General features: G+C 47.7%; 1 protein-coding gene and 1 long non-coding RNA gene across 4 annotated transcripts in view; both read left to right on the forward strand.

Moving 5' to 3' along the window:
* CYTH3 (cytohesin 3) overlaps nucleotides 1-24,354 on the forward strand; it is a 109,640-nt gene that overhangs the window by 74,682 nt on the left and 10,604 nt on the right. For all 3 annotated transcript variants that reach the window (XM_086691872.1, XM_086691871.1, XM_086691874.1), the window contains exons 2-5: nucleotides 8,502-8,584; nucleotides 10,484-10,548; nucleotides 11,163-11,229; nucleotides 19,655-19,773. In XM_086691872.1, the coding sequence (XP_086547998.1) occupies nucleotides 8,502-8,584; nucleotides 10,484-10,548; nucleotides 11,163-11,229; nucleotides 19,655-19,773 (334 nt within the window). The remainder of the gene's footprint in view (nucleotides 1-8,501; nucleotides 8,585-10,483; nucleotides 10,549-11,162; nucleotides 11,230-19,654; nucleotides 19,774-24,354) is intronic.
* LOC147572893 (uncharacterized) lies at nucleotides 1,243-7,100 on the forward strand. The gene is made up of 2 exons (XR_015245396.1): nucleotides 1,243-2,427; nucleotides 3,643-7,100. It is a non-coding gene; the product is annotated as an uncharacterized LOC147572893 (long non-coding RNA).

A 24,354-nucleotide genomic window follows, 5' to 3' on the forward strand; every position in this document is an offset into this window, starting at 1 on the left:
AATTTAACCTGTTCCTTTAGTGTTACAGGGCAGGTATTTGTCTATGTGGGCTAAACCACAACCTGTACAGATTTCCCATTTAATGAATCAGCAGGACCAGATGCCAAGCCCATGCTTTGCCCGTGTTGTACGTGTCCCGTGGAATTGGTCTACCTCTGAGCTGACCAAAACGCTAAGAAACAACAAAGAAACCCAATCCTAACAAAAATGTTGGTGTGGATTAGTAATCAAGGTAAAATTTAAGGGTAAGTGACATTACTTTTGATTAGGACGAGGCAGCCAAAAACGTGCATTTGTGAGTTAGCTGCATGTGATTATTTGAACTCTCCCTGTTATCACAGTTTTGTGCACTGGATAATTTGTTAGCTATCTCACATTTGACATACTGTGACTAAAATGTAGTGACAGTTTCTGGGCACAATTTGTATTTGGGGAACATTATTTTCCCCTGGAAGAAGTTAGAGAGCCACTGATTAACTAAATTGAAGGGGTGTGTGTGTGTGTGTGTGTGTGTGTGTGTGTGTGTGTGTGTGTGTGTGTGTGTGTGTGTGTGTGTAAAGTTGGTAAGGGAGTCATTAGACATAATTTATAAGTTGCATCTAAGTAGATTGGGATCTGTTCGATAACCAGATTGTTAATATCATTTGAAAATTAGAAAATACTTAATTCTGAGATACCATTTGCTTATATTTTATTTTTTAACCTTTTTTTTTGGATGTTTATTTTTGAGAGAAAGAGACAGCATGAGTGGGGGAGGGGCAGAGAGAGAAGGAGACACAGAATCCAAAGCAGGTGCAGGCTCCGAGCTGTTAGCACAGAGCCTGATGTGGGGCTTGAACTCAGGAACCGTGAGATTATGACCTGAGCTGAAGTCAGACGCTTAACTGACTGAGCCATGCAGGCACCCCGATTCTAAAGTTCTTGATACAGTACTGCGTACTCTATTTTGGTGGGTTATTTTAGTAGTATTGATTGATTGAGAGAGTGAGTGTGGGGGGGGGGTGCACTTGAGTGGGGGGTAGGGCAGAGAGAGTGGGGGAAACCATCTCAAGCAGGGTTCACACCCAGCTCCAGGCCTGACCTGGGGCTCCATCCCACGACTGTGAGATTGTGAACTGAGCCAGGATCAAGAATCAGATGCTTAACCGACTGAGCCACCCAAGTGCCCCAGTAGTTTAAAAAAAATTTTTTTTGAAATGTTTATTTACTTTTGAGAGAAAGAGTTGGAGGACACGCAGAGGGGGAGAGAGAGAGACAGACACAGACACAGACACAGAATCTGAAGCAGGCTCCAGGCTCTGTGCTGTCAGCACAGAGTCCTGATGTGGGGCTTGAACTCACAAACCGCAAGATCATGACCTGAGCTGAAGTTGGATGCTCAACTCACTGAGCCCCCCAGTAGTTTTTAAATAGTTGTGGTTTTAATATATTCTGTGCCTTCATCACTCTGCCATCAAATTATATTAAAGCACTTTACATCTAAGATGAGAGCCTTCAATCTCTGTACACTGATTTCTCCTCTCCCAGGCTTTGTGCTGTTTTACGTTTTTGTATGTTATTAACCTGACCCATTTTGTTATTTTCACCTTAAGCAGTCCCAGTAAATCTCTTAAAGAGACTCCCATCTCAAGGGAACAGCGTTGATACACATAGTCACTGTTTTACGGTACTCTGTATTCTTTTGTGGAGATACAGATTTTCATCTGGGATCGTTTTTTTCCCCCTGCCTGAAGGACTTTGACATTTCTTACAGCACAGACCGCATCGTGATGAATTCTTTCAAGTTTCTATGTTTGGAAATGTCTGTCTCTCCTTCTTTTTTGAAAGACACTTTGTACGAAGGGTATAGAGTTGTGTCTGGCGTTTTTAGTAGCCATTTTGGGCAGGAGGCAAGTGTAGCCCCTCTTATCCACCGTGGCTGGAGGCAGAGACCTCGCTTACACTCTGGAATTGGATCCATGCAGTCCTTCCTGCAGCACACAGACCTCACCACCCGTGAGCTGCCGTGCTTCTGCCGATCTCCATCCGTGTAGGTTCGAGCCTGAGAAAGGACCGAACTGAGGCTGCGTCCCCCGAATCTGCTCTTCGTGCTCCCTGGAAAATGTCACCGGGAGCACTTGGCCACCGAAACGGGAATTCCTTGCCTTCTTTCCACAGTGCTTTTCCCTCATGAAAACACTTCCATTTGCTGAAACCGCACCTGCTGCTTTGTGGCTGACTTAGACTCGTTCTCCTGTGGAGCTTGAGGTGATCATAAAATAAGGAGTGCCTCCAGCCTCCGCTGTCATTCTGCAGGTGAAGAACTGAGTCCCGGCTGACCAAGGGCTTTACTCAAGCCTGTCTCCGGAAAATCGGGATTCCATTTGGAAGCTCGTGATAGGAGCATTCAGTCGAAGTGATCTCGCTGACTTTTACCAGTAATTTCCAGTGAGTTTGCTTTTGTATTTTTTTAAAAAAGGCTTTTTTTTTTTTTTTTAAGTTTATTTTGAAAGGTGGGGAGAGAGAATCCCAAGTGGGCTCTGCACGGTCAGCAGAGAGCCCAATGCGGGGCTCGAACTCACGAACCATGAGGTGATGACCCGAGCGAAACCAAGAGTCAGATGCTTAACCTACTGAGCCACCGGGTGCCCCCCAAATTTGCTTTTTTTAATGTTTATTTATTTTTGAGAGAGGCAGAGTGTGGGGAGGGGAGGGGCAGAGAGAGAGGGAGACACAGAATCCGAAGCAGGCTCCAGGCTCCGAGCTGTCAGCACAGAGCCCGATGCGGGGCTCGAACTCAAAAGCCATGACTGAGCCAAAGTTGGACGCTCAACAGACTGAGCCACCCGGGCGCCCCTAAGTTTGCTTTTTTTAAAGACAGGTTTTATTGAGTCTGGAAACAACAATTTTTGCCATATGTCCTTTTATGTGTGCAGGGAGTGTGTGTAACCATATATTACTTTTCCAATTAAATTAAGTACCAGCTTTCTTAGGAGAGAAAAAAAAGAAAAGAAAAACCAACTGCGGGACTTTTCTCTGTCATCTTACCTGATAGTGTCAACGTGACAGAGTGTAGGTGATGTCAGGCAGTGGATCCATACTGTGGAGTGCCTTCCCTGGCTGTGTTGGCTGCGGGAAGAGGGCTTGCCTTCTCTGAATGCGCTTCTCCTATTCTTAGTATGGTGTCTGCATGTGTGAGGGCAGCTGCATGTCAGATTATGGGACTGCAGAGGTGTTCCGGACGCAGAGAGATGCTGAGAAAACTTCCCCTAAACAGCTGGCGCCACAGCTAAATGTTGGTTTTCTCTGTACATTCCGGATGTCGAGGGAAATAATAGGGGCAGTGAGATATATGAATGACAGAACCTGGGCAGAGATCGGTCTAGGGTATTTCATCACCTATTTCTGTTCCTTTTATTTATTCTTTTTAATGCACCGGGGAGCATCTCCTTGTTTCCTGTTCATACTCCAGCCGGATACCCCAATAGATACTTCCATAAGAGATGGTCCTGGCTGTCGAATTCCAGAGACTTTTCTTTTTTACTCTCTATTATCACAGATTTCATACCTTAGAGTATGAAATGGATAATGAATACCCATATGAAATAGGCTTAACAGTTGTGATCATATTGCTCAATTCTTTTTTTTTTTTTTTTTTGGCAGAAGTATTTCAAAGGCAAGCACAGACATCATAGCATTACAGCCCCTAAATGGGACCGTGTGAAGCTCTAAAGAATGAGAACATTATTCTCCACTTTATCCCATCTTATCAATTGTTTCTTTCTCTCAGACCGGCAAATTCTGGTCGGAACTACTGGTAAAGTAAGCGGTCGGTACTTTATTTAACTCCTTGAAGACTTAAAGGGACATGAAAAGATGGGCTCCAGGGAAGGATTGTTAAAGATGTGATGAGAAGCTTTGGGTCCAGCATCAGGTCATTCTGTTTGTATTTGTTACCAAGCTGTCACTCGGCTGTCAGCCTGCCCTGTTCGTCCTCTGGGTCGGAGGGAGGGGCTGGAGGTGGACTTTTCTCAAAGGAAACTGTCAGGGCGCCTGGGCGGCTCAGTCGGTTAAGTGCCTGACTCTTGATTTCAGCTCAGGTCATGATCTCACAGTTTGTGGGTTTGATCCCCGCATCCAGCTCAGTGCTGACAGTGTGGAGCCTGCTTGGGATTCTCTGTCTCTTTCTCTCCCTCTGCCCCTCTCCTTCCCTCACTTTCCTCTCTCAAACATAAAAAAAAAAAAAAAAAAAAAAGAAAATGTCTGTTGATGATTAAATGAGCGCTGTAACCCTTTCAGAGTCTTGTTTTTTTAAAAAACATTTTACTTTTTTTTTTTTTTTGGAGAGAGAGAGCACCAGAGTGTGATGGGGGTCGGGGGAGAGACAGAGTGTGAGTCAGAGAGAATCTCCACACTCTGCGTGGTGCCCGACATGGGGCTTGATCCCACAACCCTGGGATGATGACCCGAGCCAAAATTGGGAGTCATACGCTCAACCACCTGAGCCACCCACACGCCCTCAGATTCTCGTTTTCCTCTCTGTCCAGTGGAAAACTCAGCAGAAGAAAACTGAAAATAAGAAATCTGTTTGTGTTACTTAGGGGATCTGGCCAGTGTTTTTCCTTCTTTGCCTTTGACTGTTTTAATTATTAAGCAGCCTTGAATTCTCTGAGCTGAAGTACGCTTCGTGTAGTCCTATATAAAAAAGGCCTTTCCCTGCCTCATCTAAATTCCCAGAGTCGTCGTAACTAATTTATGGAAATCATGGGGACACTCAAGGGCCAAGAGTTCTGCCTAGCTTTTAAAAAAATGTTTTCATTAAAGGTTTAATAATTAGATTTTTATTTGATACCAAGAAGAATATCTTTTGGCAAAAGAACATTTCTGTGGAGCATGACACCTGCTTTCAAGGTATCCCGTGTGTCCCTGTCTTTCCTCCTAAGAAGAATCTGAATTCCGTGTTTATTATTCCAATGATTGTCTCCATCATTTCGCTGCGTATATACTCGTACACGTAAACCACGGGCGTGATTTTTTTTTTGTTTTTGAAATTTGCAGAAAGCATTCATGTTCATATTATTTTCCTGAGATGATCTGTTTGTGCCTGTTTTTAATTTATTATTTTTTTTTTACTGTGGTTGGGATTCTCTGACCTGCACACACAGTGTATGTACCCAGCCCGACCCTGGATGGACATTTAGGCCGGTTTTCCTTCTCTTTTTTTCTTGTGCAAAGTGTGTTTCTTTGACCTCACGATACGTACCTGCAGTTGCAGTGTCTGAGAATTTATCTAGGACGCATACCTGGGAGGGCAGTTGTGGCCCATCGCTGGGGCACATCTTTGATACGAACCCACAGCACTAGCTGGTTTTCCAAAGTGGCCATGCAGGCTTCTTTTGCTTTCTTTGCTTCTCTCCTTTTCTTTCCCTCTCTCCTTCTTCCCTCCTCCGCCACGCTGCCCTGTTGGGCGGGTCTGACAGGCACGCATGTTTTCCGGGTTTTCTGTTTATCAGTTACGTGGTTCTCCAGGCAGGCAGCGGGGGTGGGGGGAGAGCATCACCCTGCCTCCCCACAGCACCTCTTGCCCCGCAAAGGTATAACCCCTCTTTTTGCCTTTCTTGGTATCTGTTTTGCGCGTCAGAGGCTTACCTCCAGTTGGAGAGCACAGGGCTGAAGGTTATTGAAATAGCCGAGTGTGTCAGGAGGCCTTGTTGACTGACCTCTCTGTGGGGTGCCGTAGGTGTGCTGGTTGCTGGGTGGACACATACCCAGGAGTCCCCCGACATCAGTATCCTTACATCTAAAGCCAGTCGATGCCGTAGAGAAGACTCTTCACTCTAGTCTGGGCTGGTGCAAGGTGGGTAAAGGGTGGCTGCCAGCAGACCGGGAGCCCCACGGGGAGAAGACTGGGTGGGGGAGAGGGTGTCAGCGCCACTGGCATCCCTTGTCTCTGGTGTGGTGCCCTCGTGTGTGTGGTGCCCTGGGTCCCTCGTCCACCTCTGTCTAGAGATGACAGCTCCGTGGAGCTGGAGGACATCAAGGGATCCCATGGCTTTCACACAGCCGCATCCAGTGTTCCTGATGAGCTCACTCTTCTCAGCCCGCCCCCAGACTTACTTGCTGCAGCCAGTTCCCAAGCCCTTGGGGACCTGGCGTCAGTCAGGTGACGCCTTGCTCTCCCTCCCTGTTGGCTGAAGATTCTTCTTCCTCACGTTTGTTAAGCCAGTCGCTGCTGGTCTGGTCTGTCTCCTGGCTTTGAAAACGTGGTCTTTTCCCCATTATCTTTGTCCTCCTGGGTTGTTGAGTTTTAAGAAATTGCCTCACTTTAGTTTCAGTGAGGTTTACTACCCTGTTAGTAGAGGTCCCGCCCTGAGATTTGAATTTGCATTTCCCCAACGGTTAAAAGAGTTGACATCTTTTCACACAGCCATTGATCTGTTCCTTTTCAGTTTTGTGCCTGTTAAAGTCTTTTGCCCATTTTCTCAGCATTGGTTTAAAATTTATCCCCTTCTTTGTACAAGTACTGTATTCTGGATACCAACTCTTTGACAGTCTGTGGCCTAGCTCTTTATGGTATGGAATTTGGGGGAACAAAGCTCCTTAATTTTAATGGTGAATTTATTAATATCTGTGTTTGCATAATTTATGTTTTTCCCTGTCTTGTTTAAGAAATCCTTTCCTACTCTTAGGGTGCCTGGGTGGCTCAGTGGCTAAGCATCTGACTTCTGCTCAGGGTTTGAGGGTTTGAGCCCCGCGTCAGGCTCTGTACTCACAGCTCAGAGCCTGGAGCCTGCTTTGGATTCTGTGTCTCCGTCCCTCTTTGCCCCTCCCACTGGTGCTCTGTCTCTGTCTCTGTCTCTCTCTGAAAAATAAACATTAAAAAAATATTACAAAAAAAATCTTCCGGGGCATCTGGGTGACTCATTCGGTTAAGCGGTCGACTTCAGCTCAGGTCGTGATCTCACAGTTTGTGGGTTCGAGCCCCACATCAGGCTCTCTGCTGACAGCTCAGGGCCTGGAGCCTGCTTCAGATTCTGTGTGTCTGTCTCTCTCTCTCTCTGCTCCTCCCCCGCTCACTCTTTCTGTCTCTCAAAAAAATAAATAAACGTTAAAAACAAAATAGAATCCTTTCCTACTCTGAAACTGTAAATATGCTCTCCCCTGTTGTAAAAACTGTGGTGTTGCCTTTCACAGTTAAGCCTTTTTTCTCCTTGCAGCTGGTTGAGGATCTGTATGATGATAAGTAGGGATTCAGCTTCATTTTGTATACGGGGTAACTGATGGATCGCGTATAGCACCTGTCACTTATCAATGTGTCCGCCCTGTCTTTTGAAGCCGCAGTGTTAGGTTTCTGTCTGTCTGGGGGCACTTTTTTTTTTTTAAGTTTATTTATTTATTTTGAGAGAGAGCACGCACAAGAGAGCGGAGGAGGGGGAGAGAGAGAGAGAGAATATGAATGAATGAATGAATGAATGAATGAATGAATGAATGAATATCTCAGGCAGGCTCCTTGAAGTCAGGCCAGAGCCCTGACTCTGGGCTTGAACTCACAAACTGTGAGATCATGACCTGAGCGCAAGTCAAGAGTGGACGCTTAACAAACTGAGCCACCAGGTGCCCCTGTCTGGGGGTACTTTTCTGGCTATAGTCTTCGGGTACATTGGTCAGCATGTCTACCTCTGCACCATGACTGTATTCTCTTAATCTGTTTGTAGAAGCTCTATGTGCTCTCTTGCTATTTAATCAGATTCTTAACCTTTTGTTTCTTTAAACAAATTAACGAAATAGGAATTAAATGTACAATAGAGGAGTATTAAAAATCAAAAGCTCTTTGAAAAGCTTAATGAGACACCAGTTGCCACACAATTAGAGAAAAGAGACGTAGCAGGAATGGGGGAGGTTAATCATTAAGAAGAAGATATTATGAACAACTCTCTGCCAATAATAATAATTTAAAAACTTCAATTACCCATGTACTGGCCGCCCTCCACCCACTTCTCTCTGCCGTTCTGGAATGTATTTCCTGCCACCCAGCCTTCTCAGAAGGAACCGTTATCAGGAACTTGGTGTCTATCATTCCTGTGTGTGCCTGTTCTGCTGGACATACACGGCATGTCTGCAGGACGTTTATGAAGCACGTGCTCGATTTTCAGCCTCTACAAACAGGCCCGTGTACGCTTTGCAGCTTGCTTTCTCAGCACCGTCTTCTGAAGAGCACCTGTGTTGGTAGACTGAGTTCAGCCATTTTTTATTGTTGCATGGGATTCTTCTTTCTAAATATACCACCATTTTTTCATTATTAGTGGATATTTGGGTGGGTTTTCTATTACAAGCAATGCTGCTGTGAGTCTCTTACATGGGGTGTATATGGTGGGGTTCTCTTGGGGATAGATGCCCACCTACCTGCTTACAGGCCCTGCTGGCTTGTTCACATGCCCGTCTTCAACCTGACGAGGTATTGTCAACTTGTGCTCCAGAGTGGTGGTAGTTTAATTGTTGAATTTGATTTTTTTGTCTTCCAGTGCCTGAAGACCTCTCACTGGAAGAGAGAGAAGAACTTTTAGACATTCGTCGAAGAAAAAAGGAACTTATTGATGACATTGAGGTAAAAAAAAAAAGAAAAAAAAAAAGGCCACAACCAAAAATTCCCCTTAGTTTTTGCTTTTAGGTAAAATGATCACGTAGCTTCATGAAAGTGTAAAATGTGGGTATGTTGTGTGTCTGTATCCTAATATGTGAAGAGACAGGGAAAGAGTTACCCAAGTCAGTCAGGCAGAGGTGGTGATTTCTGGACAGCGTGGACTCGGGAGTGCAAATGCAGACACCACGGAACTGGAGTCAGCAGCAAGCGACACGTGACTCCAGAGTCATAAAAGGGCACTTCTGAACAATGGCAGCAGTCGACAGATTCACCGCTCTTTCAAATTGAATAAGCCCCTATTTCGTTTGCCAACATCCCCGGCATCTAGAACATTCTGTCACATTTTTGGCATGCAGATGTCCTTTGACTGAATGAATCAATGTGCCGCCACTGAGCTGGTGGCAGCAGGGCGACAAGACGCGGGCAGACACCATACTTGCCACGTGTGTGTGCTCGGAGCACAGGGAGAGCGGGCCCTGCAGGAGGAGCAGAGGGGCCAGACCGTAGCCTCAGCGTCTGGGGCCGTGGCAGAAATGATCCGGGAGGCCAGGGCTGCTTCCACTTGGGGCTTCCTCGAGGAAGGTACTCAGACACAGGGCCCTTCTCGGAGAAGCTTCTTAATCTTGGTGACGCCAAAATAAATGTGGCCTCACAGGCCACTTGCTGCAAGAGTAAGCCGGGTCCACATAGCAGCTCCTTCCTAGGAGCCCGTGTCTGAAGTCTGAACTTCCTTGGTGAAGAAAAGAGTGATATTCCAAATAAAAATTTCTCTGTATTTGGAAGATAATCTGTGGAACTGTATCTTGCAAGGTTACCCTTCCTTCTTGTGAAAATCACCGTATCCCAGAATGGGTGCTTTGGTTGAGTAATAAGAATGTATCTTCAGGTTCATGGTCCTATTTGGACATGAATAATGGTAGTGCCTGTGGAACCTTATGTAGCTCTAATGACCTAATTAAAAAAATATTTTTAAGTTTATTTTTAAGAGACAGAGCGAGTGGGGGAGGGGCAGAGAAAGAGAGAGGGAAAAAGGGAATCCCAAGCAGGCTCCGTGCTGTTAGTGTGAATCCTGATGTGGGGCTCACACTCACAAACTGTGAGATCACGAGATTGTGACCTGAGCCAAAATCAAGAGTCGGACACTTAACCGGCTGAACCACCTGGGCACCCCTAATGACCTCATTTTTGAGTTGAGAACATTGAGGCCCAGAGAGGTTAAGAGGGCTGCCAACGGCCTCTCAGCCAGTAAGTGGCAGAGCCACATGGAGGGACAGGGGAGCCTGTCCCCTCTGCTGTTCTTGACGTATCCAAGTGCCACAGGTGATTTCTGCTGTCACCTCCTGGGCTCTGTCCATGGTGCTCTGTGTTGGGCAGAGTGGTGGACACCACCCTGCGACTGGCGGTTAGGGACCTGATACTGGTCTCTGCACGTTTAAGCTGCACCTTCTCCTTCCTCTTTGCAAGAGCTGAGGCGGCCCCGGGGCCGGGGGAGGAGTTGAAGAGCTGTAGGGAGTGAGCTGAGGACTCACCACTTCCCTTTGCTCTTGTGTCTTGCCACACCTGTGATGTCCTCCCCAGTGTCGCTTCTGGATTTTGCACACAGATACTCTAGAATCTGCCTGGGTGACCCCTCCCTGCTTGTCCTTGATGAGCGGAGGGACGATAGTGTGTTTTCTCCAGAGCTGGGGCTGTACCCGCCCAGAGGCTCTCTCTCTGCATGGATAGAAAGTACTGATGTTTCCAGACCTGGGATGTCTGGATAGGGCCTCGGGGCAGCTTATGTCTGAAGGCTAAGATTTCTCTGAGTCTAAGAGGGGAAGGTAAAGACCCCTGCCCTCCAATTTCTTTCTTCTGTTTTCGCAGAGGCTGAAATACGAAATTGCTGAAGTTATGACGGAGATTGACAATCTAACTTCAGTGGAAGAGAGGTAAACAGTTGGTGTCACACTGCCCAGTAGCCAACCTCTTTTCTTGGTTTCCAGCTGCGGTGACCACCGCAGGGGCAGGGCCACAGATACAGCAGGGGCAGAGATTATAGCCTCCAGGGCGGGGCCACAGCCTCCAGGGCAGGGCCACAGCAGGGGCTGTAAAGTTGGGATCCTGAAGTGGGGCAGCCCTTGTGAGGTGGTTGATTGCTCTGCTCTCTTCCCCTCACCCCTTCCTCCTTTCCGCGGAGGAGTTGAGGTCCTTCTCTCCTCTCCCTTCCCGGGGAAGCACAGGCCCTTCCACATTAACCTCCAAAGAAGCAGCCTTTCTGTACAGAAGGGAACTATGCTTTCCTTAAGTTGCTGTTTCTTAGTCATTATTAGCTTTTTCTGAAGAAGTAATCAAATGTAGAAAAGAGCCCGGCAGCCTTGTGTGCCGCTTCTGCGATGGGGGGGGGGGAAGAGATTGGGAGGTGGGGGGTGGGCGGAGGGGGCAGATGGAGGGCTGGGGGCGTCTGGGTGGTTTTCTGCAGCGGAAGTACCAGAGGAGATTGTGTTCCCTTTTGCACTTGGTGCAAACGTCAGCTGATGATTTCTCAACTGTCTCAAATGTGTAGCAAAACTACCCAGAGGAACAAGCAGATAGCTATGGGGAGGAAGAAATTCAACATGGATCCCAAAAAGGTAAGCAGACATTCTGGTTTTCTGGCCTGCAAGAGATTGAGCGATTCATCCATTTTAATGGTTCTCTCCTTCTGGACAAAGGTGGTCATACCCTCATAAAAATACTGGGTGATGTTAAATTTTTATCACGAAGGGGCTGCTAGTGAGTTGGGGGGAAGCAAAAGTGCCCATTGACCTGGTGTCTGGGCCCAAAGACCTTTCTTTGCACGTGAGGCTCAGGGTGAGGACGGGCCTCTTGGGAGTGGCCAGCGTGTGTGGGCCTCACTGGGGCCAGGCTGAGAGGTGGGGGTCTTCCTGCTGACGTACAGCCTGAAGCCCGGGGTGGGGGTGGGGGGGTGCTTGGTCAGCCAGTGGGCAGGGCTGCAGCTGGTGTGTTGGGTCTGGAGAGGGGGGTGGGTGTTCAATCGTTCACCTCAGAGGACTTGATTCCTTCCATTCACCTTCGAGAGAGAAGATGTCTGCCTGAGACTGAGGAACTCTCCTGGTTTAAGCCACTACCTGGTGTTTCCTCAAGTTGGATTTTCTAGGAAAATGCCTGAAGAAGATGAAACCTTCAACACAAAGCTGCTTGTCTCTGAGGGTGAAATGAAATTGTCAGTGGGAATGATTTTGTGAATTTGATAATGACTTGAGGTTTGGAGTTAGAAGCAGTTTTGTTTTTTCCCTTAGGAGTTAGTTGGGTTTACAGAGTTGACTTAATCAGATTTGGTAAGCAGTGGAAACATCTTGAGAGATACATCACTTGTTCTAAGTTATAGCACATGATAGCATGCCAATACGTTCATGGATGAATTCAGGTCCTCTGCACAAAGGACACACAAATACACTTATTATTTTTTTAAGTTTGTTTATTTTGAGAAAACAAGAATCCCAAGCAGCCTCTGCACTGTCAGCGTGGAGCCTGATGAGGCGCTCGAACTCAGGAACCGTGAGATCATGACCTGAGCTGAAATCAAGAGTTGGACCCTTAACTGACAGGCCACCCAGGCGCTCGCAAATACGCTTGTTTATTTAATTAATACATTTATTTAATGTTTATTTATTTTTGAGACAGAGACAGAGCACGAGTGGGGGAGGGTAGAGAAGGGGGGATGGATAGACACAGAATCCTAAGGAGCCTCCAGGCTCCAAGCTGTCAGCACAGAGCCTGACGCGGGGCTCGAACTCATGGACTGCGAGACCATGACCTGAGCTGAAGTCCGACGCTTAACCGACTGAGCCACCCAGACGCCCCAAATATGCTTATTTTTTTAGTGCTGCTGCCACTCTGCAGGAGTTCTGTCAGGTTCTTGCCTGTGTCCTTGTTCTACGTGTACCGGGAATCAGAGTTACAGTAATAAGGGCAGACGTAGATTGAACTTGGCACGTGTCAGGAACTGTCTAGCACAGCACTGAATTAGTATACTTAACCTTATGGGGTAGGTTCCATTTTTAATTCCTGTTTCACAGTTGGGGAAAGTGAGGCACAGAGCCGCTGAGACTTGCCTAGTGTCTTGAGCAAGGAATCCACTTGAGACTCAGGCCCATAACCACTGCACTTAGCTCCTGCAGGACTCTAGGGTTGGTTTGTAGGTAGCCCTGAGCCCAGCTGGGAGGTCCCAGAGCCCTGGTCAGCCGTGTGGATCTGTCCACGTCCACGGAGGGGTGCTCACCTGCTTTGCTTTGGCTGTGGCGAGTTGCTCTACAGGCTTCATTTTGTGTACATACCTCTTCACCTGAAGGATTTTTAAAATATTCATCATGGGTTCTGTCCAACAACTTATTATGTTGCTCAGTAAAGGCAGATGGCAAATTTAGTCTATATGTGGTCTTTTGCGGGGAAAAATTATCAAAGTTCCCTGGTTTGGTAGATGATTATAGCACTTCCCTGAGTCCACTGAGTCGGCTTGGGCCGCCATAACCAAATACCGTAGACTGGTGGCTTACGCGATAGACATTTTCACAGTCTGGATGTTGGAAATCGGATCAGGATGCCAGCGCGGCCAGGTTCTGGTGAGAGCTCTTCTCCTGACTTCAGACGGCCGCCTCCTCACTGTGTCCTCACATGGTGGAGAAAACGCGGGAGAGAGCTCCCTGGTGTCTCTTCTTACAAGGGCACCAGTTCCATCAGGTCGGAGCCCTGCTCAGATGACGTCATCTAACTCTAATTGCCTCCCAGAGGCCCCACTTCGTGACGCCATCACTGGGGGGGGGGGTTGTTAAAGCTTCAAGATTGGAATTTTTGGGACACACACACATTCGGTAAGAGGAGAAGTTGATTCAGTCAAGGAAGCTGGAGACATTCGCCAGCCTCTCTCTTTTATTCGCAGTTTCCTAGAGATGCCTTTAAAAATATAACGTATAAATCTATAACAAGCACGAGTTCACCCAGTGGACTAGAAGTTGAGGGAACCCAGAAAGACAAAAGATGAACAGGAGTCCAAAGTATACTCAGGAAAAATTGCTCTGGGAAGGGAGAGCCGTGTCGGGTTCGGCTCCCTTGGGCGGCAGGGGTGGGTCCTGGGACCATAGAGGGGACGTCCAGACTGTTTGCCCTGGCTGCATTTGCGCCAGGCGGTGACATGTGCCCCCAGGTGGGAGAGCAGGCGTCTCTTCTCGTCTGGCCTCGCCGAGGAGGAGAAACCCCCACTCCCAGAGACCAGTTTCTGAGCAGCCCCCTGGGCCCATCACCCACTCCGGAAACCAATGGCGTTTGGTTTGGCCACCAGAGAACCTTCGGTACAAAGGTGAACGTGCAACCAGGAATCACCAAATGTACAAGCTGCTTGACCTCGTGAGAGAGACGTGAAACTCCAGGAACAGAACCAACATGGAATGTTAAAAGTAGGGCAGTTTTGTGTATTATACATCGCACCAGAGATGATAGCGTGTTGCTTGTCCTCAGTGCAAAAACGGAGTTGTGGAAAAGATCTCCGCCATCTCCGCAAAGCCTGACATGGGGCTCAAACCCCCGAACCATGAGATCGTGACCTGAGCCAAAGTCGGACACTCAGCTGACTGTTGAGTGAAGAATGACACCCTTAGAAACCTGTGGCACGGAGCAGGGATGGGGCCACGGGCAGGCTGGGCCGTGGCGCTACATGGTTCTCTCCGGAGCTCTGGGCAGGTCCGCAAGATTGGGGAGCATGTCGGGCAGCCCCGCTTTCATCGAGCAGAAGTCCCAGGAGGAGAGAACAGAAGCCAGAGTGGAGGATGTATTTCAAAGAAATACTGGAATATTTCTGAACTAGATTAAGATAAAACCCTCAAATTTAAAGGGCTCACTGTAGGCCAAGCAGGATAAAGGTTTAAAAAACTTGTACATAGAAATGTCAAGTAAAATGCCAGGAAACTTGTGGATAAAGAGAAAATCACTGGCTTTCCAGGGACGAAAGACCAGATTAAGAAGAAAGGAATCACAACAGCAACACTGGATAAAAGACAGCAGGGAGGAGGCGGGACTTAAAACCTAGAATTCCGTGTATCAAGACTGTTGCCCATGAGGAGACCAGTGAGGACACTTCAGATACGCAAGGACTCATGAAAGTAACCGCAAGGACCTTCTGGGAGCAGTGCACCTGGAAAAAGCCACGAATCCGAGAGCAGCTGCAGGACCAAGCGGAACAGACGCAGAGAAGCCAGCAAACGTTAAGTCTAAGTGAGAGATTGGCGAAGGAGTATTTTCAAACCAAAGGCCTAGATTATCTCCATACGGTTCACCCTTGAACAGCACGGGTTTGAGTGCAAGGGTCCAGTTAACACCTGGATTTTTGTTTTCAGTACGTACAGTTCAGCCCTGTGAATGTATTTTCTCCCCATGAATTTCTCAGTGACATTTTCTTTTCTCCAGCTAACTACGCTAAGACTGTTGTTATGATATCGTAACCTTGTGATACTATTGTAGGAAAATAGTACATAATGTATATAAGGTATAAAATGGGTTAATTGACTGCTTATGTTATCGGTAAGGTTTCTGGTCAACAGTAGGCTTTTAGTAGTTGGGTTTTCGGGGAGTCCAAAGTTACGGGCCTCCTGGTTCGTTCAGTCAGTTGAGTATCCGACTTCAGCTCAGGTCATGATCTCACGGTTCATGGGTTTGAGCCCCGTGTTGGGCTTTGCACGGACAGTGTGGAGCCTACTTCGGGTTCTCTGTCTCCCTCTCTCTTTGCCCCTCCCCCATGCACATTTTTTCTCTTTCTCAAAAAATAAGCAGTACAATTTTTTTTTAATTTAAAAGTTACTTGCAGGGGCGCCTGGGCGGCTCAGTTAAGCATCCACCTTCGGTTCAGGTCATGATCTCACGGCTCGTGAGTTTGAGCTGTGCGTCGGGCTCTGTGCTGACAGCTCAGAGCCTGGAGCCTGCTTCTGATTCTGTGTCTCCCTCTCTCTCTCTGCCCTTCCCCAGCTCACTCTCTGTCTCTCTCTCTCAAAAATAAATGTTTAAAAAAATCTTTTTAATTTTTTTAAATGTTTATTTAATTTTTTGAGAGAGAGGGAGAGAGACAGATCATGAGCAGGGGAAGGGCAGAGAGAGAGACACACACACACACAGAATCGGAAGCAGGCTCCAGGCTCCGAGCTGTCAGCACAGAGTCCGACACAGGGCTCGAACCCATGAACTGTGAGATCATGACCTGAGCCGAAGTCAGCAGCTTAACCGACTGAGCCACCCAGGTGCCCCTAAAAATCTTTTTTAAAAAAGATTCATGCAGACTTTTGACTCTGTGGAGTGTTGGAGCCCCTAACCCCTGCATTGTTCGAGGGTCAACTGTATATACGTAGCAAGGGAGAAGGGAAGGAGGGAAGTAAACGCTGGCCAAGGTGTTCTAGATGTTCACAGCTGAATATGAGTTTAAAGTAAAATTTTAAGAGGAACCGCCAAAAACAGGGATAGGGTAGGATTTCTGAATTATTCGGAAAATTTGAATACAGAAAACTTGAATTCAACAGAAGGCTGAAAAGACATCACAAATACACAGCATAAGTGAAGGCTCAGGAATGAGTGTATCAAATCCATAAGCCCCAGAAGTTTGATTTGGCCCCGTGACCTCTTACAAGCACCTTCACATTAGGTTAAAAGGAAAACAACAATAAAGTCCAGGCATGTTCTGATTGAGACACACATTGAGAGCAGAAAGTGCCCAGGTTGAAAATAAGGAAATAGGGAGAGATGGGGTAGGTGTAATGGGTTGAATGGTTCCCCCCCCCCCCCCCCGCCTTCAGTAGATTCTACTGTTTGATTTTCTAAATAGTATTTTGAAACATTCATATTATCTAATAATACTAGGACATTTATTAGTATTGGTCTACTGTATTCGGGTCCTGGCTGCTAGAATAAATGGCCACAGACTTGGTGGCTTAAAACAATAGAAATGCGGTGTCTCACAGTCCCAGAGGCCAGAAGTGTGAGGTCCGGGTGTGGGCAGGTCGGTACCTTTCAGAAGCTCTGATGGAGGGTCTGCTCTGTGCCTCCCTCCCAGCCTGTGGCGGCTGCCAGTGGTCCTTGGTGGTCCCCCGGCTCGTGGACCCATCGTTGTAGTCTCAGCGTCCACGTCACATGGATGGTGATGCCTCCCCTGCCTTGTACGAGGACGGCTTCTGTGTCTTCCTCCTCTGCCTCTGGGTCTGGTTTCTCCTGAATAAATGCTCTCTTTGACTCGAGCTTTTGCTCCATTTTCTCTTACTAGTTGCTGGCCTGGGCTTGCCCCCATTGTCTCCATGTTTTCCGGTACCTCTTGCAGAGGGAGCTGGAGCTTGACTTGGGGCTCCTCTGGCGCCTTCTGTACCCTTGAAGTGCAGACAGGATTACCTTGTTCCGAACCTACTTGCTCTTCTCAGATCCCAGTTTTTGAGGCTCCTCCCTGAGGACCTTCCTAGTGCTGGAATTGTAGGGCAGGTCATGAGCAGCTCTGGAGAGCTTATCACCAGGCCCAGCAGCATAGACTGATGGAGTGCCCGGGACCTTGCGACTGCAGAAATTGCTGGGCCTACGAACTCTGGGGGCTGCTGGGAGGCTGAAGAGAGTGCAGGGCTGGACGGATACAGGACCCTCTCAGAGCCATGGCCCCACCAAGGTTGTGAGGCACAGTAGCACGGGCAGAAGGGAGGTGGCCACGGGGAACTGGCTGCAAAACAGCCTGCAGCTTGCGGTTTCAGAACCGCAGGCCACCACCCTGGCCACCGTCACAGCCACAGTGGTCATGAAACACTAGGCCAGGGATGTCGCTCCAGATGCCAGCCAGGCATACCCCAGGGCGCATCTGTTTGTGCCGGTCCCTTGGTCCCAGGATCTTGGGCTCCTTTGGATGCTCTCTGCCCCTGTTCTTGCAGTTTGGGGGGTTGTGGGATCTACCAGTTGCACCCACAGCCAGTCTGTGAGTCCTTGGGGCATGGAGTCCAGAGAGGCAGACCAGGGCAGCTGTGGCCTCTAACCTCTTTGCCAAGGACGTTAGGTCAGACAGTAAACCTCTACCCTGCCGCCCAGAGCTCCCCTCCCATCCACCACGCTGCCGCACCTGCCTCACCGTGGGTGCTGGGTTCAGATGGCACTTGGGGCAATGAGATACCAGCGTCATCACTTTCATCCCATAGCTTGTTTTCTGGGGACCTGGTAGGACAGGTGCACACTTGGGACTGGAATGCTTTGTTACGGTATGTGCATGTCTTCTTGCTCAGGAGACGGTACCCAGGGGGTCTGTGCTCGCTTCAGCTCCCACCAGAAATAGACGAGAGTTAATTTAGGATAGTCAGACACACTGAGTTTTTGGTAAACTTTTTTATTTTCTGAAGAACAGCATATGGTGCGCAAAGTTTGAGTGCACAGCTTGACGAATTCTTACAAATTAAAATTCTCGTGTGACCCAGAGCAAGATGTGGTTGGGGGGCATTAGGAGTGTCTGTCTGTGTCTCCTCTTGGTGAGTGAATTCCACTCTGTCCCCACAGAGCAGTGTTGCTTGTCTTGAACTTGATGTAAATGGCATTAAGGTCCTCTCTGTGTCGTCCTTCTACTCCGTATCACGCCTGTCAGATTGTTCCATGTAGTGCGTTTGTTCTGTCTCACTGCTGTGTAGTGTTCCATCATATGGAATCTACCAGAATAGGTTTCTCTCTCCTCACTGATTGGATGTTGGGTTGTTGCCAGTTTTGGGGAATTCTAAATAAGGCTGCTGTGGACATTCACGTGTTTGAAAAACTAAGACTTCAGATGGACCATGTGGTGGGGCGTCTAGGTGGCCCAGTTGGTTAAGCACCAGACTTCGACTCAGGTCATGATCTTGGCATTTGTGGTTTCGAGCCCCGTGTCTGACTCCGTGCTGACAGCTCAGCATGGACCATGTGGTGTGAGGGAGCCCAGGTCCCAGGCACTGAGAGTTTCATCTGGAAAATCACCTCCGAATCTGTAGCAAAGAGATGAGAGAATTCCCTTAAAGAGCTTTGCCGGCATGGATCTCGAAATCAGCTCAGAAGCTGTGTCCGAGGTAAAATTTCAGTATTATTAGAACTTTTCCAGGATGAGCACCACTAATTCAGTCTTATCAGGACTTCTCCGGGATGAGCAAGGCTAATTTGGGCAGAGCAGCCCCACTGCAGTCTTTCACTTAGACGTCGTCACCTGTGCCCTTTAAGGCCTTCAAGCGGGCATGAATTTTCCGTGGCTTAGACTCGGTGGCCCAGGGATCAGTGAACACATTCAGCCACAGCCGACAGAAAGTCTTGTAAACACAGCTTGCACAGCGCACTGTTTGCTCACACGGCAGAGGTGGCTGCAGTGTGACAAGTGGCTCCCAAGTGTCAGGACCCAGGCCCTGTGTTGGTCCGGGCCTTTCCCTTCGTCCGGTGGCCGTGACGGTTCCGGCCATCACATCTGCATTCGCGGCAGGAAGGAGGAAGGAGGAGCGGTGTCTGCTTGTGAGCCCCTTTTTATCGAGAAGGCACCACCTTCCCCAGGTCCTCCCTGCAGACTGCTTTCTGACCAGATCTGTCAGTTCTAGTTACAAGGTCACAAGGTCACTTCTAGTTACAAGGGAGGCTGGGAAAGTGATTATTTAGTGAGGAAAGGCAAGGAAAAAGGGGAGCTTTGGAGGGCCTGGCTTGGCTGACCACGTACAACGCGTTCCTCTTGTGCACACACGGCAGATTTGTTCTTCCGAGCTTGGGAAATTCAGTGCTGTTACTACCTCTGCCTTTAAAATCTCTAAGAACTTCCTTGTAATGGTTTGTCCAGCAACCTGTTTATTTGCCTTTTAGCCTGTTAAGTTTCCAGGAGGAATGAACTTGCTTTTCTATGGTGGACACGATGTCCTATGGGGTGTGAGTGAGAATCCGAGCGTGCTGTTATTTTTACCTGGCCCAGCCGGTGAGATCATCACTCTAGATGTCTTTCTGTCTTTGCAAAGGAGTCTGGGCGACCCTCCTAACGAGAGCTTCCTTCCTTATGTTCTTCAGGGAATTCAGTTTCTAATAGAGAATGACCTGCTGCAGAGCTCCCCAGAGGACGTGGCCCAGTTCCTGTATAAAGGAGAAGGCCTAAATAAGACCGTGATCGGGGACTATCTGGGTGAGAGGTAAGTTGAAGGAGAAGGAGCAGCCTGACCTGGGTCCGCCCTCCACATCAGGGTCTGTCTCAGTTGCCTGTGGGCCTGGGGGCACACGTGCTGCTCCCCAGGAATGGTTTGCTCAGTCCCATCCCATCCTCTCCTCTGCCCTGAGAGGGGAGAGGGGTGCCTGTTCGGGAGCCAGGTGGGGGTCTGTGCTCTCTGGAACTTCGCTCAGGGAGCCACAGCATAACTGAAGACGGCGCTGCCTCTTCTCCGAACCTCAGAAGGCATCTTCGTCTTCTTTTCGTGTTTGGTCCAGAAATGCACCAGATTTCCTGGTGGTCTTCCTACCCCTGTTCCTTGCGGGTATGAATGGAGGTAGGAAGTTAGTTAATTTTTTAAATGGTGAGCAGCTGGTCAGATCTCCGTTTCCAGCCTTCTCCACTTAAAGGTCTCTTTGATCTGCTTAGCAGAGCAGAGGGCAGAAGTCTAAGGCAGCACAGCCCCCAAATATGCAAAAGCAGGTTCTGGTCAAGGACCAAATGAGCATTTTTAAACAAAAGCCCACTGGTTGCTCAACCAGGGTGGTTTCTGTTTCTAGCTTTTTGAAACGATCAAAGGCGGAAAGCAGAACACTTCCCAACTCATTCTGTGAGGCCACAGTTTAAAAAAACCTACGGGGGCATCTGGCTGGCTCCACTGGTTAAGCATCCGACTTTGGCTCAGGTCATGATCTCATGGTTTGTGGGTTCGAGCCCTGTGTCAGGCTCTGTGCTGACAGCTCAGAGCCTGGAGCCTGCTTTGGATTCTGTGTCTCCCTCTCTCTCTGCCCCTACCTCACTTGTGCTCTGTTTCTCTCTGTCTCTCCTACAGAGGAGTATCTACAACCTAGATAGCAGTGTCTCCTATGACTGTTAGGGCAAAAACCCTCAAGTAAATATTAGTTAATCAAATCCAGCAATATATAAAAATGACCATATATCTGTACTTTCATCCCCATGAATGCAAGGTTAGTGCAGCATACAAAAGTCAAAGTAATATACTGTATCAGTACAATAAAGCGCAAAACCCACATGATCATCCCAGTAGATGCTGGAGAGGCATATGACCGCATTCACTGACCCGTGACAAAAGCATTCAACAAACCAGGAGAAGAAAGGAACTTCCTCGACATGATGTTGGGCACCTGTGACACCCCCAAGTTCACGTCATGCTTTCTCCTTAGAGCAAGAACAAGATAAGGTTGACTGCTCTCACCACTTCTCTTCAACATGGTACTGTCAGTTCTAGTTAGGCAGGAAAAAGAAATTAAAAAGCATCTAGTTTGGAAAGTAAGAAATAAAACTTTGCTTGCAGAGGACATAATCACTGTGTAGAAAATCCTGAGGAATCACTAAAAACACTAGAACTAACAAGTTCAGTACAGCTGCAGGTTACAAGACCAGTATGTCAAATTCAATTGTAGTTGTAAATGGTAGCAATGAACAAATTTGGAAGAGACATTAAGAAAACAGCTCCATTTTGTAATAATATTAAAAAGAATAAAACACTTAGGAATAAATTTAACATAGTACAAAATTTTTACTGTGAACTACGAAACATTGAAAAAAAATGAAAAGGCCTGCATAGATGGAAAGAAAGATATCCCATGTTCATGGATAGGAAGACTTAGTATTGCAAAGAGGACAATACCACCTACATTGATCTATAGATTTAACTCATTCCCTATAAAAACCCAGCTAATTTCTTTGTAGAAGTTGACAAACTCATCCCAAAATTAACGTAGACATTCATGGGAACGAAAGTAGCCACAATCATGAAAAAGAAGAACAAAGTTGCAGAACTCACATTTTTTGACAGACTGAAGCTACAGTAATCAAGATGGGGTGGTACTGGCATAAAGATAGACTTATAGGTCATGGAATAGAATTGAGAACCTAGAAATAAACCCTCACATTTACTGTCTAAAGGATTTTCAGTAAAGATGTCAAGATGGTTCAGCAGGGGAAAGAATGGCTTTTTTTTTTTTAATGTTTGTTTTTAGAGAGGGAGGGAGGGAGGGTGGGAGGGATGGAGAGAGGGGGAGACACAGAATCCAAAGCAGTTTCCAGGCTCTGAGCTGTCAGCACAGAGCCCTACGTGGGGCTCAAACCCACAAACTGCGAGATTATGACCTGAGCCGAAGTTGGGCGCTTAAATGACTGAGCCACCTAGGCATCCTAACAATAGTCTTTTCAACCAATGGTCTGATACAGCTGGATGTCCACGTGCGGAAGAATATTACTGGACCACTCACCGTACGCAAAAATTAAAATGGATCAAAGACCTACACATAAGAAGGAAAACTATAGAACGCTTAGAGGAAAACATAGGGGTAAATTTTTGTGACTTTGGATTAGGCAAGAGTTTCTTAGATGTGACTCCAAAAACATAAACAGCAAAAGAAAAATATAGATAAAATGGATATCATCAAACTTGAGAACTCTTGTGCTTCATAGGACCTCATCAAGAATGTGAAGAGGCAGCCCACAGAATGGGAGAAATTTTTTTATAAATCATGTATAAATCCGATAAAGACTTCTATCCAGAATATATGAAGAAGTCTTAACCACTCAATAATAAAAAGACAATTATAAAATGAGCAAAGTCTCTGAATAGATGTTTCTCCCAAGAGGATCCATAAATCGGTTTATGATAAGGTCATAAGGAGAATGGCTAATAAGCACACGATGGGATGGTCAACATCATTAGCTGTCAGGGAGCTGCAGATCAAAACCACAGTGGGATACTACTTGACATCTACTGGGGTGTCTATAATAATTTAAAAGACCGTTAAGATTCTGTGTCTCCCTCTTTCTCTCTGCCACTCCCCTGTTTGTGCTGTGCCCCTCTCTCAAAAATGAACATACGTTAAAAAAAAAAAAATGTTGCCAAGGATGTGGAGAAATCAGTCATACGCTGCCAGTTGGATAAAAAGTGGCTGTGGCACTTCCTGAAAATACTAAAGTCGCCGTGTGACCCGGGTTTATACCCAAGAGAAATAAAAACCTATGTGTGCACAAATGCTTCTGCACAAATGTTCATAGCCACCTAATTCTTGATAGCCAAAGAGTGGAAACCATTCAGATCCATCAACTCAGATATCCCTCAGCTGACGGACGAACACGAGGTGGTATGTCCATACAGTGGGGTATTACGTGGCAGCGAGGAGAAGCAGAGGCCTGATACGTGCCGCAATCTGGACGAACACACTAAGATTGTAAAAGAAGCCAGTCACGAAGACCACGTATTGTGTTCCTCCGTTTATATGGAGCGCTCAGAAGAGGTGAATTCGCGCAGACAAAGAGCAGACCAGTGGTTGCCTGGGGCTGGCAGAGGGCGAGGAGAAGGGGCTGGGGTTTCTTTTTGGGGTGTTAAAAGTATTCAGGAATGGATTGTGGTGATGGTTGCACAGATACACTTGAAACCATCGAATGGTACCCTTGAAATTGGACAGCTGTATGGAGTGGGAATTAGGTTTGAATGGAGCTGCTAAAAAGGACAAAAACAAAGCCAAACCACAAAACCCGATGAGTGACCCAGGGATTGTGGCACCTCCTTGAATCTCAGCTTCCATGAGGGCCTGAGTCTGAGCTCTCCGCCGCTCTCTGGCAGGCATGTGAGATTAACTGCAGAACTTGTGCGAAGTGCAGTCTGGCAATTTCCTGTAGTCTACAAATACTGAGTGCCTGCAGGATTTGAGTTCCAAAAAACGCGAAGTTCTGAGTCCGTGCCAGGCTCTGTTTTAGGCCCATGGGTTGTGTTTAAAAAAAAAAAAAAAAAAAAGCATTCGCCCACTCGGGGAGCTGTAATCTGCCAGAACGACACAGGCATTACGTGATAAGCATAATAAATATGAAAACCGTTTCTGTCCTTTGTTGGAAGGTGATGGGGCGGAGTAGAGGCGCATAAGGGCTTTGGGTGAGCTGAGGTAGGGGTGTTAGTAGCCGGTTGTGATAGGCTGGTCAGGGTCCTGTCATTGACAACATGATGTTTGTGCAAGGGCAGAGAGGGGATGAGGGTGTTCTGCAGGCAAGTGTTGTGTTGGAGGCCAGCAGGACAGGCAGAGGGTCATGGGTGGGAGCGTGCCTTGCCTAGTGTGTTTGGGGCCGTGTGGCTGGAACAGAGGGAGGGGGAGGGTGATAGAGGTTCTCAGGGTGACGATGGCGCCCTCTGTCCATTCCTGGGGGGACAGGGAAGGACATGGTCTGAGTCACAACTCGAGCCGACCACTCTAGAATAGACTGTTGAGTGGTGGGTGAGCAACAGCAGAAGCAGTGGGGCCAGCAGGGAGTGGCTCCCACCAGGCTGGGGGGAGCGGGGTCGGCGGTGGGGTCGGGGTGAGAAGTGCTCAGGTTCCGGGTTTGAGGTCGAGCTGGGTTTGAGATCGAGCTGGCGGGAAGTTCTGGCGGTGGAGCTACCATCAACAGAGACCAGCAGCAGCTGTGGGCGTGGTCATTGGGGCCGGTTGACCCCTTGGGGGCCTGGGGGGGGGGCATCCAGGTGGAAGGTTCAGAGAAGGGGCCCGCAGGAGACAGAAGCCCCAGCGTGGCTGGCTCAGAGGTGGTG

This window comes from Puma concolor, chromosome E3, assembly GCF_028749965.1.
Source record: "Puma concolor isolate L17-30 chromosome E3, mPumCon1.1.hap2, whole genome shotgun sequence".
In the NCBI taxonomy this organism is placed as follows: Eukaryota; Metazoa; Chordata; class Mammalia; order Carnivora; family Felidae; genus Puma; species Puma concolor.